Genomic DNA, 13960 nt, shown 5'->3' on the forward strand with positions numbered 1-13960 from the left:
CAGGTTGGATGGCTGTGATCCCTGCATTGCAGGGGGTTGGACTAGATGAGCCTTGGGGGTCCCTTCTAACTCTTAAAATTCTGTGATTCTATGGGTGGTCTGGCTGAGAAGGCTTCTTTCAAGGGTGCTTCCTCCAGCCAGTGGTGTCGCAACGGGGGCGGGGGGAGGCGGGGGGCCCTGGGTCCCATGAAAGCGGGGGTGACAAGAAGTCACCCCGCAGGGGCTTACGGTGGCACGAGCAGCCATCGCGCCACCACAGCCACATGTGGAGGATCCTCTGTTCACGGCTGCAGCCGCGAGCAGAGGATCACGGCACCGTCCATACGGGCACTGGAGCGCCGTCGCCGGCAAACCGCTATGTACAGCGCATGTGCGCCATCGCTATGTAAGGCGCATGCATCATACGTAGCGACTCCCACCCCGGGTGTCACAACGCCTTCCTTTGCCCCTGCCTCCAGCATATTCCAGGGAGAGAAGTGGGAATGGAAACAAAGCATGAGATAATGTTTAAAAAAGACAGAAAGGGGAGGGGGGCAATTTATTGGTCCCTGTTTGACGGATGAAAAGCTTTCTTGTGTAATGAAAGACAAAGATGAGTTCCTGGCGGGGGCTGTTCGTCATCCCTCCCAGATGATCCCCAGACTACCAACCACATGGCATCATTTAGCATTTAATATTGTCTGAGTCTCTCAATCTAGGAGGGAGGGGGGAAGGAAGAGAGATGAGGAGATGAGAAATAGTCAGCCCTCCGTTGAACTGAGAAGCATTTTTTTTAAAGCCCAGGATGCCCTGCCACATCACAGAGAATGCTGAAATATGACCCCTGGATTGCACAAGATGCCTCTCAGAGTGGGGAAGGGCCATGTGGTTCAGTGGGTGGAGCACACGCTTTGCATGCAGAGAGGTCCCAGGTTTAACCCCCCCCCACACACACACCCTGCCCCACACCCATCTCTCTAGGGAGGGCTGGGAAAAGACTCTTGCCGGAAATCCTGGAGAGCTCTTGAAATTCAGCGCAGACGGTCAGGGCAGGGAAGAAATCCTGTTCCATTTGCATTCCTGACTCCTTGGCAGCTGGCCTTTGAAATTCTCACTTCTCCAGATTCTGTGATGTGGCTCCCCGACCAGATAAGACAAAACCACACAGAAATGAGGCTGTGTAAAATGCACATGGTGGTGACAATAACTGTAGAAACATGGGTGGTATTAGCAGGCGTTGCTTGCGAAAGCAAAAATGTGTCTGTCAGGGAAAATAGCACACAAACTGTTGCAGAATGTGGAGGATTTAAGCTTGGAGAAATGAGAAATAGAGAGGAAAAGAAACGGAACCATCCACTTTGCTTTTGACTTGTTCTTAAATCTCCTTTTGAACTCTTTGAAGGATTGTTCTTCTCTGACCAATCCAAGAGAACCTTTTATTAAAAAAGAAGAAGAAGAAAGGAAATATAGATATCTCTCCCCATTGCAATAAGCCTCCCCACACCAGCGCTCATCCCAAACTGCTCTCTGGGCCTTGATAATAATCAGAAGCAGCTTCCCCCTCCCACAACTGCATCGCCCAAAGATCGCGTCTGTTCACTGGAAAAGAGGGATGCTCACATACAGAGACATCCCAGCTTGTTCCAATTATGACAGCAGCAGTTATCTTTTGTTCCAAAAGCACAACACAGTCGCTTCATGCAGCCTGGCAATGCCTGAACCTCCTGCCAGGGAGAGAGGGAAAGTGTTTGTGTGACTTTCACCATTAGACAAATTCATGGGGGAGGAGAGGGCTAGGATGGCTCTGCTCTGCCTCCACGGGAGGGGAGAGTCGCAGGGTTAGAAACTCAAATATATAACTGAATTGCCAAATGGCACCCTAAACTTAGGTTATGGTCGCCAAAATAGAATCAGAACCTCCAAGTGTCCCTATTTTCCAGGGACATCCCTGATTTAGAGAAGCCGTCCCAGTTTCTGATTTGATCCCGGAATGTCCCGCTTTTCCTTAGAACGTCCTTATTTTCATTGGAGAAATGTTGGAGGATATGGAGTTATCCGACCCCCGAGCCGTCTGAAGGCAGCTCGGTATGTTGTTGTTGTTGTTGTTTAGTCGTTTAGTCGTGTCCGACTCTTCGTGACCCCATGGACCAGAGCACGCCAGGCACTCCTGTTTTCCACTGCCTGCTGCTGTTTGGTTAGACTCATGTTCGTAGCTTCGAGAACACTGTCCAACCATCTTGTCCTCTGTCGTCCCCTTCTCCTAGTGCCCTCCATCTTTCCCAACATCAGGGTCTTTTCCAGGGAGTCTTCTCTTCTCGTGAGGTGGCCAAAGTACTGGAGCCTCAGCTTCAGGATCTGTCCTTCCAGTGAGCACTCAGGGCTGATTTCCTTCAGAATGGATAGGTTTGATCTTCTTGCAGTCCAGGGGACTCTCAAGAGTCTCCTCCAGCACCACAATTCAAAAGCATCAATTCTTCGGCGATCAGCCTTCTTGATGGTCCAGCTCTCACTTCCATACATCACTAGTGGGAAAACCATAGCTTTAACTATACGGACCTTTGTCGGCAAGGTGATGTCTCTGCTTTTTAAGACGTTGTCTAGGTTCGTCATTGCTTTTCTCCCAGCTCGGTATAGGGAAGTTTTTTTATGTTTCATAATTGTTACGTTTTTATATATTTTGAAAGCTGCCCAGAGTGGCTGGGGCAACCCAGTAAGATATGTGGGGTATAAATAGTAAAATTATCGTTGTGGAGTGGAACGTTCCTATTTTCAACAGGGAAACATTGGAGGGGATGTCGAATGCCTAGGTGCCTTTGTTTTTTGTTGCTGTTTTCATTTCTATACTGCATTATATTTTAAAGAACAAGTCTCAAGGCAGTTTACAAGCACATTAAAACATCAAATAAAACAATCCAGAATAAAACAAAATCAAGCTTCAAGGAAATTATTTCGGGTCCATCTCTGAGAGACTCTTTGCTTTCCCCAGTTGCCAACCTGGCACCCAGAGATCTCCGTGCGGTTGCCATTGGACCTGCGCCTGGCGCAAAAGGCGCCTGGCTGATTTCTAACATTGGAGAGATGGCATGGTGCTTGAATCCTCGCAGGTGTCCTCTCTGGAGCACCTTGTTGAACAGGATGCTGGACTCGATGGGCCCCTGGCCTGATGATGATGATGATGTTATTCTTCTCCTTGCAATGCATCCTTGTGAAACTGAAGAAGGTTGTCACGGAACGGTGTGTGACGTGTTAGCCCTCCGAGATGGATTCCTCTGGGTCTCCTCCAGAGCAGATGGCGCACGTGCTCGGTCTGTTAGTGCCAGGCTTCCTCCGAAGGCGCAGCGAGTGTGCCTCTTAAGTGCAAATAAGTGTGTCATTGGCAGAGGTGTGTTTACGGCGCCGGCGGTTTCCAGTTTCACTCTTTAATCTATTTCGTTAGCCTGCTCCTGACGCAAGGGCCTCCCCAGAGCCAGATGCGGGTGAAATTGCAACGCAGGCAAGGAGAAGAAGCAGGCAGAAACCCTTTCGAGCCACCCCCACAACACCCGCCTGCCCTGGGAAGCACCCCCTGGGAAGGAGGGAGGCTTCGAAGCATAGAATAGCTTGAGGGGGGGGGAGGAGAAATAGTTACAGCCATGCCAACGGAAGTGCATTGGCTGCTTGTAGTGACCTATATAAGCGTGCTAGAAGCAGGGTATGTGGAGCAGTAGACCCCCTGAGCTTGCAGCCAGTGAGCAGCGAAAGGTGGTCAGGAGGCCTCCTTGCTACCTTCCCCCCAGTGCCCCCCCCCGAGACCATCCCTTCCACGCCCCTTTGCCTTCACCCATCCATCCATCGCCTCCTTGCGCGTATCTTCCTTTACGCAAAAGAACGAGCCTCAAAAGACATAACAAAACGTGAATATAGGTAGAGAGCAGAAGAAAACCCCAAACCAGAAATCTTAGAAGGGAAAGATAAAAAGAGAGAGGAGAAAAAGAAATAAGGACTACCGATTGTCCATCGGCCGATGATGTATATAAAGATTATTCGAAATGTTCAATCCAGGATCATGTCCAGCTGTTCTTCAATCTGCCAGGCGGTGTTTCAAGTGAAACAGTTTTTTTAAAAAATAAGCAAGTAAATAAATACACCGATGAGTAGCACTCCAAACCCTCCCTCCCGGAATTTATCCCCAGAGACCAGTGGGACTTTTTGTTCTCTCCCTTCCTTGAGTGGCCGTGTCTGGAAGTGTCTGTCTTGCAAGGGCTGCACAAGCAGCTGTTTCATCCAAGGTGGGCAATTTCCAAAGAAAGCTTACCGGTATTTTGCTGGTGAGCTGAGTTGCAGCAATAATCCCACAGATTACAATATACAGAAATTGGCTTACCTCCAAGGGCTCAGTTTAATGGGATTGTGCATCAGTTGGATGGAAAGTTTGCCCTAATGGATCGCCAAAATCTACTGTACCTTGTTGCAATTTAAACTCACTGATGCACATCTTTTCTCCGGGAGAGGAGATGAACAGCAATTCCCTACTTCCTCATCCTTTTATTTGAAAATTGTCAGCATATCTGCACACAGACACTCCTTCTCTGAAGGCAAAACATTCTCCTGCTCCCTTGGTGCAAGAACTCGCTAGAGTCAGCAAATGAAACAGGGAGCTCCTCCGGACGACCTCCTTATTCAGCATTCATCCTGATTTGTTTGTGGAGTGGTTATATGAAATGAGCATCCCTTCTCATTTGGTTTGGGGATGTTATAAGAAAAAAATACTGCTCCTTTCCCCTTATGGGGTATTCCGGAGCCCATATCGAGCTCTTCCCCTATCGGTAGGAGAAAATAACAGAGGCCAAGCAGAGAATATTGAGAAGCAAAGCAGCTAGGAAGCCTGATCTTTATTCAACTGTTGCAACAGGGTCCTCACCCCATGCAGGAGGGAGGAGAGGAACCCAGAACAATGGTGTGCAAGCTCTTATATAGACTTTTGAAATTGTCCATTCTGTTGTCCAGGACCACTTCCAAAACCATCATACATACATCACAGAAGGAAGCGGTCTACAGCAGAAATCCTGCCTGCCAGGATACCTGATAATGGTCACTGATTGCATTACCTGGGCAGCCTGGCCATTCTTTTGCATAGCTGCCAAGTTTTCCCTTTTCTCACGAGGAAGCCTATTCAGCATAAGGGAATTTCCCTTGAAAAAAAGGGATAACTTGGCAGCTATGTTCTTTTGTGATGGTCAATACTTCAGTTCCTGAATCCAGGTCACAGCCTCACCCTATTCATACACAAATACTCCCTTAAGACAGTATTTGTAAGCAAAAAGACAATGAGAAGGCTTTCTCCATTTCCTCCCTCCTGGCAGAGAAATATATTGAGGTCAATTTGTGAGAGTCAAAATGGCTCCAGGATTGCTCTCCTGTACCATTTCAGACTATGGTTCATTCAGACTAAGCTATGGTTTTCCCAGTAGAGATGTATGGAAGTGAGAGCTGGACCATAAAGAAGGCTGATCGCCGAAGAATTGATGCTTTTGAATTATGGTGCTGGAGGAGACTCTTGAGAGTCCCATGGACTGCAAGAAGATCAAACCGATCCATTCTGAAGGAAATCAGCCCTGAGTGCTCCCTGGAAGGACAGATCCTGAAGCTGAGGCTCCAATACTTTGGCCACCTCATGAGAAGAGAAGAATCCTTGGAAAAGACCCTGATGTTGGGAAAGATTGAGGGCACTAGGAGAAGGGGACGACAGAGGACGAGATGGTTGGACAGTGTTCTCGAAGCTACGAACATGAGTTTGACCAAACTGCGGGAGGCAGTGCAAGACAGGAGTGCCTGGCGTGCTATGGTCCATGGGGTCACGAAGAGTCGGACACGACTAAACGACTAAACAACAACAACAACCATTTCAGACACGTGGTTTATAGATGTACAGTGGTGCCTCGGGTTACAAATGCTTCAGGTTACAAACTCCACTAACCCAGAAATAGTACCTCAGGTTAAGAACTTTGCTTCAGGATGAGAACAGAAATTGTGCTCCGGCGGCCCAGCGGCACCAGGAGGCCCCATTAGCTAAAGTGGTGCTTCAGGTTAAGAACAGTTTCAGGTTAAGAACGGACCTCCGGAACAAATTAAGTTCTTAACCAGAGGTGCCACTGTATGTGTTTGCCTTGTACATTCATGAACATTTATTTTATATTTGGGAATTTATAATAATTCTTATAAAAGAGGTGTTCTGATGTCTTCTCATTACTCGTTTGCTCATCCAACATTTTGCAGTGCATTCCCCCCTCATTTTCCAAACTGCAATCCTATTTGTTTCTTCTTTAAAGTGGATTTGTTAGGCTAAGGCAACAGAGTGCTTTTAATTCAATTGCACAAACCTGTCTTTCTCAGTATGGGCTTGGACCTCCGCCCCCTGTGAAATACTGACACTCTGCCAGTGTCCTGACTCTGTTCCTTCATACCAGTCTGAACTGGTGGTGACCAAGAATGAGACCTTGGGGTTGTAGCAGATTGCTCAGTGAAGCTGTTCCTAGTCTCTGCTTCATGTTTCTTAACCACTTACTGATGCACTAGACTAGAGGATCTCTCTTCTCCTATAGCTGTTGTTGTTGTTTAGTCGTTTAGTCTTGTCCGACTCTTCGTGACCCCATGGACCAGAGCACACCAGGCACTCCTGTCTTCTACTGCCTCCCGCAGTTTGGTCAAACTCATGTTCGTAGCTTCGAGAACACTGTCCAACCATCTCATCCTCTGTCGTCCCCTTCTCCTAGTGCCCTCCATCTTTCCCAACATCAGGGTCTTTTCCAAGGATTCTTCTCTTCTCATGAGGTGGCCAAAGTATTGGAGCCTCAGCTTCATGATCTGTCCTTCCAGGGAGCACTCAGGGCTGATTTCCTTCAGAATGGATAGGTTTGATCTTCTTGCAGTCCATGGTACTCTCAAGAGTCTCCTCCAGCACCATAATTCAAAAGCACAATTCTTCGGCGATCAGCCTTCTTTATGGTCCAGCTCTCACTTCCATACATCACTACTGGGAAAACCATAGCTTTAACTATGCAGACCTTTGTCGGCAAGGTGATGTCTCTGCTTTTTAAGATGCTGTCTAGGTTTGTCATTGCTTTTCTCCCAAGAAGCAGGCGTCTTTTAATTTCGTGACTGCTGTCCCCATCTGCAGTGATCAAGGAGCCCAAGAAAGTAAAATCTCTCACTGCCTCCATTTCTTCCCCTTCTATTTGCCAGGAGGTGATGGGACCAGTGGCCATGATCTTGGTTTTTTTGATGTTGAGCTTCAGACCATATTTTGCGCTCTCCTCTTTCACCCTCATTAAAAGGTTCTTTAATTCCTCCTCGCTTTCTGCCATCAAGGTTGTGTCATCTGCATATCGGAGGTTGTTGATATTTCTTCCGGCAATCTATAGCTGTTAAGCTTACTCAATCTTTGGTGAAGTACTTTGTCAAAAGCTTTTTGAAAGGCTAAGGCTAAGGCCAACTGCATCACCTTCCACCTATTTGCTTGTTGACGCTCTCAAAGACGCGGTTTACTTACCCTTGCAGAAGCCATGTTGGTTCTGCTTTGGCGAGCCTTGTTCTTCGATATGCTTCATAATTCTACCTTTAAGAAAGTCTTCCACCCTGGCTGGGGCTGCTGGGAGTTGGACTCCAACAACCTTATGGAATATAGGAAGCTGCTTAGACGAAGGGAGCCTCCAGATTGTCTGTCTTTTGTGGGAGGGATTCGGGAGCATCCCAGAACTTTACATGCATGCATTTACAGTGGAGTAAAAGCACTCTGTCTGGCAGTAAGAGCCGTTTGGCAACGGAAGGGACCTCCTGTCTTGGACTCTCCTTCCCTGGAGGTTTTTAAACAGAGGTTGGATGCCCACCTGCCAGGGCTTCTTCAGCTGAGATTCCAGCATTGCAGGAGGTTGGCCTAGATGACCCTCAGGGTCCCCTCGAGCTTTACAATCCTGTGATTCTGCGATCCCCAGCAACTGGGCTTCTGAGGCAGCCTGGCTCTAAATATAGCCACCCGTGTGGGAAGCAGCCGAGCCCGTTGACAAAGGCCAGGGTGAGGGGACCAAGAAGGGGGGGGCAGGCTTTGCCCTTCCTGTATGTGCCTGAAAGGGTGGGGGCGATGGTGGCCAGGCTTACCCTCTGCGGTGGCGGGGGGGGGCTTGTTGATGTGCATGGGGAGAGCATGTTTGCTTTCCCAAGGCCCCTGAGATGTTATGAGAGCTGACAGGGACCTCCTGTGGGAGAGGAGGGAGGGAGGCGGAGGTTTTGAGAGGAAGCTGGTGGCTGCATCCCCCTGGGAGCTTGGCAGTCTCCGACAAGGACTCTGTCCGATTGTGTGGGTGAGCTGCGGTGCCTTTGCCTTTTTTTGCTCCTCTTTTTTCCTCCATTTGGGGAAAATCCTGGAGTGGAATCCAATGGCGATGATTTTTCAGGATGCCAAATTATTTGGGGCCAGGCTATTTTGGCACCTGAAGAATTCATGGCCGTTACCTGTTCATTACACCTGTGCCCTGCCTTTTTCCTCAAAGAGTTCGAGGTGGCAAGGGCGTACCCACCATGCGGCAAGTTAGGGCAGCTGCCCTACTCTAGAAGCAGGGCTGGTGGGCAGAGGCGGAGCACAGCCCGGCGGAGCGCGAGTTCGCCATTCCCGCTGCACCGCGCCGCACCCTCCCTCCAGCTCCCCGGCGCGCCCTCAGGCAAGGCCAAGCGCGGCGGGGAACCAGGGAGCGCGGCGGGTGGGCGGGAACGCCAAACTCGCGCTCCGCTGGGCTGGGCTCCGCCTCCGCCCACCAGCCCTGCTGCTAGGGAGGGGCACAGCCCGGCAGAGCGCGAGTTCGCCGTTCCCGCCCGCCGCGCTGCGCCCTCCCTCCAGCTCCCCGTCGCGCCCTCTGGCAAGGCCAAGCGCGGCGGGGAACCAGAGAGCGCGGCGCGGCGGGCAGGAACGCTGAACTCGCGCTCCGCTGGGCTGGGCTCCGCCTCCGCCCACCAGCCCTGCTGCTAGGGAGGGGCACAGCCCGGTGGAGCGCGAGTTCGCTGTTCCCGCCCACTTTGTGGCCCCTCCCCTTCCGTGCCTTGGCCCCTCCCCTTGCCCCCCCCTAGTTTTGATCCTGGGTACGCCCATGCGAGGTGGCGTAACATAGCTGCCTCCCTTATTTTACCCCAACCACCCCAATGATTAAGTGGGCCCAAGATCTCGGATATAACATCAATACAGTATAGAACAATGGGAGAGATTGTGGGAGAAAGATCTAAAATTTACAGCATGTTATAACCTAAGAGAGAATTGTATGAAAATGATATACCGTTGGCATTTAACACCATGTAAACTGGCTAAAATGTATGGGGGTATAAATCCGAGGTGCTGGAGGTGCAAGAAAGAAGACGGCACGTACTACCACATGTGGTGGTCCTGCAAAAATATAAAAGAATATTGGAACAAGATATACGAAGAACTAAAGAAAATGTTTAAAATAATATTTAAAAAAATACCCGAAATGTTCCTTTTAAATATCTTACCACCAGAAATAAATAAGGAAATAAGATCTATATGTTTATACGGTGTGACCCCTGCTAGAATTTTGGTAGCTAAAAATTGGAAGAGCGAGACGCTGCCCACGGTAATAGACTGGCAAACACAAATGTTAAATTATATAAGGATGGCAAGGTTGACAGACTCAAGGAGAGATATACCCGTACAAAAGACAGCGAAAGAGTGGAGTGTGTATAAGAATTATCTCAAAACATGTTACCCAAACAGTCCTCTACTCACGGATATTGAATGATGCTTGAGAAAAATAGAAATGATTAAAATGATAATGAGGAGGAAAAAGGGATACCGTTAACATAAGCCTGTGAAACATAAGATATTGAAAAGTGTGAAACAAAAGGGACAGGAAGTATCTATATGTAGTGTATCTGTTTTGTATTTATATTTGTTTTGTAAATTTGTGAGGATAAGTTTCGATGAAATATTGTGAGACAAGGTTTTTTTTCTTTTTTTCTTTCTTTTTTTCTTTCTTCCTCTGTACTTTATTGTTGATTTACTGCTTTTTATCTTTATTTATTTTTTCTTACCCTATTATCCCTTTTTATGTATATGTGTATTTGTTGCTTCTGTGGTTTTTAAACAATAAAAATTATTTTAAAAATTTTAAAAAAAACCAACGACCACCCTGCGAGGTAGGTTATGCCGAGAGGCAGTGACTGGTTCCCGCCCCCCCGCCAGGTCAGCCGGTGAGCTTCATGGCCGAGTGGGGGATTTGAAACCAGGTCCTAGTCCAACACGGCCAGCTCCCCACATGGTTAGCATAGCAGGGGCACAGATTGGCTGGGGGTCCTCAGGGTCCTAGCCCCCTTCAGATGGGAAGGAGACGGGCATCGCTCGGTTCAAAAGGGCTTCCTGGAGGATTTTGCAACACGGATCAGGATCTCGGCAACCTTCAGTGAGGCCACAAGTCCATCCCCTGGGGCGGCTGCACAGGGAACCATTTATTATTATTATTCTTTTATTATTCTTTATTGAATTTATGTACAGTACCACCCTATACCTGGGGGTCTCAGGGCGGGTCACAGAATAAAATCAAGATATAAAACCACAAAATACATAGTAAAAATAAAAACAACAACCCACTCGCCCCTCACCCCACCAAAAAAACACATTTTAAAAAGGGCATAGGATGTCAGTCGAATGAACCAAAGGCCTGGTTAAAAAGGAACGTTTTTGCCTGGCACCTGAAGGTGTCTAATGAAGGCACCAGGCAAGCTTCCCTGGGGAGAGCATGGCATAGGCAGGGAGCCACTGCAGAGAAGGCCCCGTTCTCATGTTGCCAACCTTCCGAACCTCTCAAGGAGGAGGCACATGATGGAGGGCCTCAGGAAATGATCTCAGGGTCCGGGTAGGTTCATATGGAAAGAGGCGGTCCTTGAGGCATTGCGGTCCTGAGTTCATTTGCGGTCCTGAGTTCTTTGGTCTGGTACCTCCTCATTGGCGCTTCTTCCTCCCTGTTCCAAAACATCGCCCCTGATCTGCTTCCTTGGAGGTTTTTAGGCAGAAGTTGATGGCCATCTTTAATTGAGATTCCTGCGTTGTAGGGGGTTGGACTAGATGACCCTTGGTGTTCCTTCCAACTCTACAATGCTGTGATGCTGTGATCATCTCAATCAAAGTCCACATCTTCCCTAGTTCTCTGCCCATGGAATCCTGACACCCCCGAGTTGCCCCAACTCAGAACCCGAGCTTTCTTTTGCAAAGAAAACAACTTCTCTGCCCCTCATGAACGGACAGCGGGCGCCAGGGGGCGAGTTCACATGCCCTCATAGCTCCAGCCAGATCCCCTTCCGTGGGGGGGGGCGGTGGCCCTCATTGGGGGCTGGTTTCTCCATGGAAAATCCCCAGTCCCTGACTGCCTTGAAAGCCCCTTGCCTGCCGGCCTTCCAGGTGGGGGCTTCCGCCGCTGGGGTTTGTGTGGGGAGGGGGCTGCTCTGGGCAAGAAGGGAAGGGTGCCTTGCAAGGTGGGGCTGCAGCTGTTTTGCAGGCGGCGGCAGCAGCTGTGGAGCCCGACAGCTGTGCGGAAGGGAGGGAGGAAGGAAGGGAGGGAGGGAGGAAAGACAGAGGGAGAGACGTGGTCCTGGCCGTGGGCCAGGCCAGCGTGGGATGTGTCACCACCAAGGCCTGGGAACAGGCGCCCAAGGGGGCACGGTGCCCACAGCTCCTTCCTCACCAGAGGTCGGCAGGCCCTACGTACGGCTGGGGGCATTCTTGAACTCTGCTAACTGAAGTCTTTGCCTTTGCATCTTGATTTTGTGTGTTTCTTATCAGGGGCCACCGCACAAGTGCTGCTGAGATGCCGGGATTCATCCCTATCCTACTTACTGTGCTGGGATCATAGAATCTTAGAGTTGGAAGGGACCCCCAAAGGTCATCTAGTCCAACCCCCTGCGATGCAGGGTTTCAAATCTTGCTTTGCTTTGGCGTCTCAACAGCCTTGTAAGACCGTGCTGCGCTCTCTTTTCCCTCTTGCATGTCCAAAAGGAGCCTGGGGCTCGACTGGGAGGCCCAGCAGCCGTGCCACACTGGTCCGTGGAAGCCACCTGCAAACCACGGCTTCGGGTCCTGTTGGCTTGCTTTGGGTGGTAAACAAACCATAGTTCAGCTGCTGTTTGTGCACAGCACTTCATACTAAGCCATGGCTTGATAACCCATCGTTTTCCTCCTTCCTCCCTTCCTTTCTCCAGGCGATGGAGAGCAAGTTGCTGATTGGCGGAAGGAACATCATGGACCACACCAACGAGCAGCAGAAGATGCTGGAACTGAAGAGGCAGGAGATTGCAGAGCAGGTAGAGAGGCGGGCGGGGGGTGAGCAGGGCCAGGAACAATCTCCCCACCTTTCCTCCCCTTTCCCCTCCCCAAGGCTGGCTGATGAATGTGACCCTCACCAGCTCACTGCAGCCCCAGCTGGCAGCGTTGTCCCCTTCGTTCCAGGGCTCTGCAGGAGAGAAGCCCTTGAGAAGTCCTCAAGCCCTTGACGGGGGCCATGGGGTCTCCAGTTTGCTCCCCTTCTTGTAGGCTGCAAATCTGGCGTCCCTCCCCCAGGAGCGACTCAGGACACCTCGGCGTAAAGGCGGCATGGGCTGATGTCAAGGAGCTGTCAAGTCAGCCCAGGTCATCTACAGGGCAGGGAAGAACGTGGCTAGCTTTTTATTAACAGAAAATAGCTGGTCTTAATCCAGCTGAGATGTGGCTGAAACAGACCACTGGCCCTGCCATCCCCCCACCTCTAGCCTCTCCCTCTGGACCCCTCCCAAGCAGACAAAAGTTGGGTCGAGAGGGCCAACTCTGGGCCTGTCTGGCCCTTTGCTCAGCAATGTGCAGGACTCTCCTCCATTGGGGTTTCAGGGGGGGGAAAGAGAGGCAGCGGGGCCGAGACTGCCCTCCTGCTGGGTAGCAAGGACAACCTTGGACACACGGCGACTCTCGGCCTCCAACCCTGTCCTGGAAAGTTCTCCTACTCCTGACCCCCCCACCCCTTGATCACCCCCCCCCCCGCTTCTAGAATCTCCCAGCCTGTCCTTTCCCCAGGCTGCTCCCCAGCGTCCCACCCCCAGGGTCCGCCGGTGGGAGACCCCTACCCCTCTTCCTCCCCCCCCCAGCCCTGACAGCAGGTGGAAGTTTGCAGGTGGAAGGGTGCTTCCCCCCCCCCCGGGTAGCGAAAAGGCACGGGCGAGGGGGTGTTAAGATTCTTCCCAATGAGTAATTTAGTTAGCTCATTAGGGGCTTTGCCAAAGATAAGATAAGATATCTTTATTGTCATTGTCCCCTTGCGGGAACAACGAAAATTACTCGGTTGCTACATCCACTCAGATAAAGCATTCCGCATAATCCAAAATCTATTTTGGCAGGACAAGAAAGCCAAATTCTGAGTTAGGGAGCAACCAGCCGCTGCGTCTCCATGCGCCGCCATTTTAGATCTGCTAAACTTCCCCTTAGCAGTCCAGCCCGCTTCCCTAGTAGCTGCGGACCTCGGCAAAGATAGCAAACTCCTCAAGGGGCCGCAGGTGGGGGTTGCAGCGGAGAAGCCCCCCGACCCACGCAGACTAAGGCTTTTTCTGGGCTCCACCCACAGAAGCGACGGGAGCGCGAAATGCAGCAGCAGGTGCTCTTGCGGGACGAGGAGACCATGGAGCTGCGGGAGACGTTCACCTCCTTGCAGCAGGAAGTGGAGATCAAGACCAAGAAGCTGAAGAAGGTGAGCAGCCGCCGAGGGTGGGAGCGTGGGCAGAGGGAGGGGGGTCCCGTCCTTCTCCGTAGCTGCAGTCCGAGGCACAGGGCGAGAGCCCAGGTCAAGGCCTCACTTGCCAGGGATCGGGACCCAAGCCAGAGACAAACTTTTTTTTTTAAAAAAAAGTTTTTTTTGTTTATACTTTTCAAATTTATACATTTCATTAGCTTTACAATCCATTGAACATTTCAAAATTTGACTTCCTT

The 13960-nt window shown here is 50.4% G+C and overlaps 1 protein-coding gene across 1 annotated transcript in view; it reads left to right on the forward strand.

Annotated features, from left to right (window-relative positions):
• Positions 1-13960, forward strand: part of KIF3C (kinesin family member 3C) — a 40023-nt gene that overhangs the window by 14365 nt on the left and 11698 nt on the right. Inside the window, exons 2-3 of the mRNA XM_035111072.3 lie at positions 12211-12312; positions 13599-13721. Of these exons, the coding sequence (XP_034966963.1) occupies positions 12211-12312; positions 13599-13721 (225 nt within the window). The remainder of the gene's footprint in view (positions 1-12210; positions 12313-13598; positions 13722-13960) is intronic.

Source organism: Zootoca vivipara, chromosome 3, assembly GCF_965207765.1.
Source record: "Zootoca vivipara chromosome 3, rZooViv2.hap1.1, whole genome shotgun sequence".
NCBI classification, from domain to species: Eukaryota; Metazoa; Chordata; class Lepidosauria; order Squamata; family Lacertidae; genus Zootoca; species Zootoca vivipara.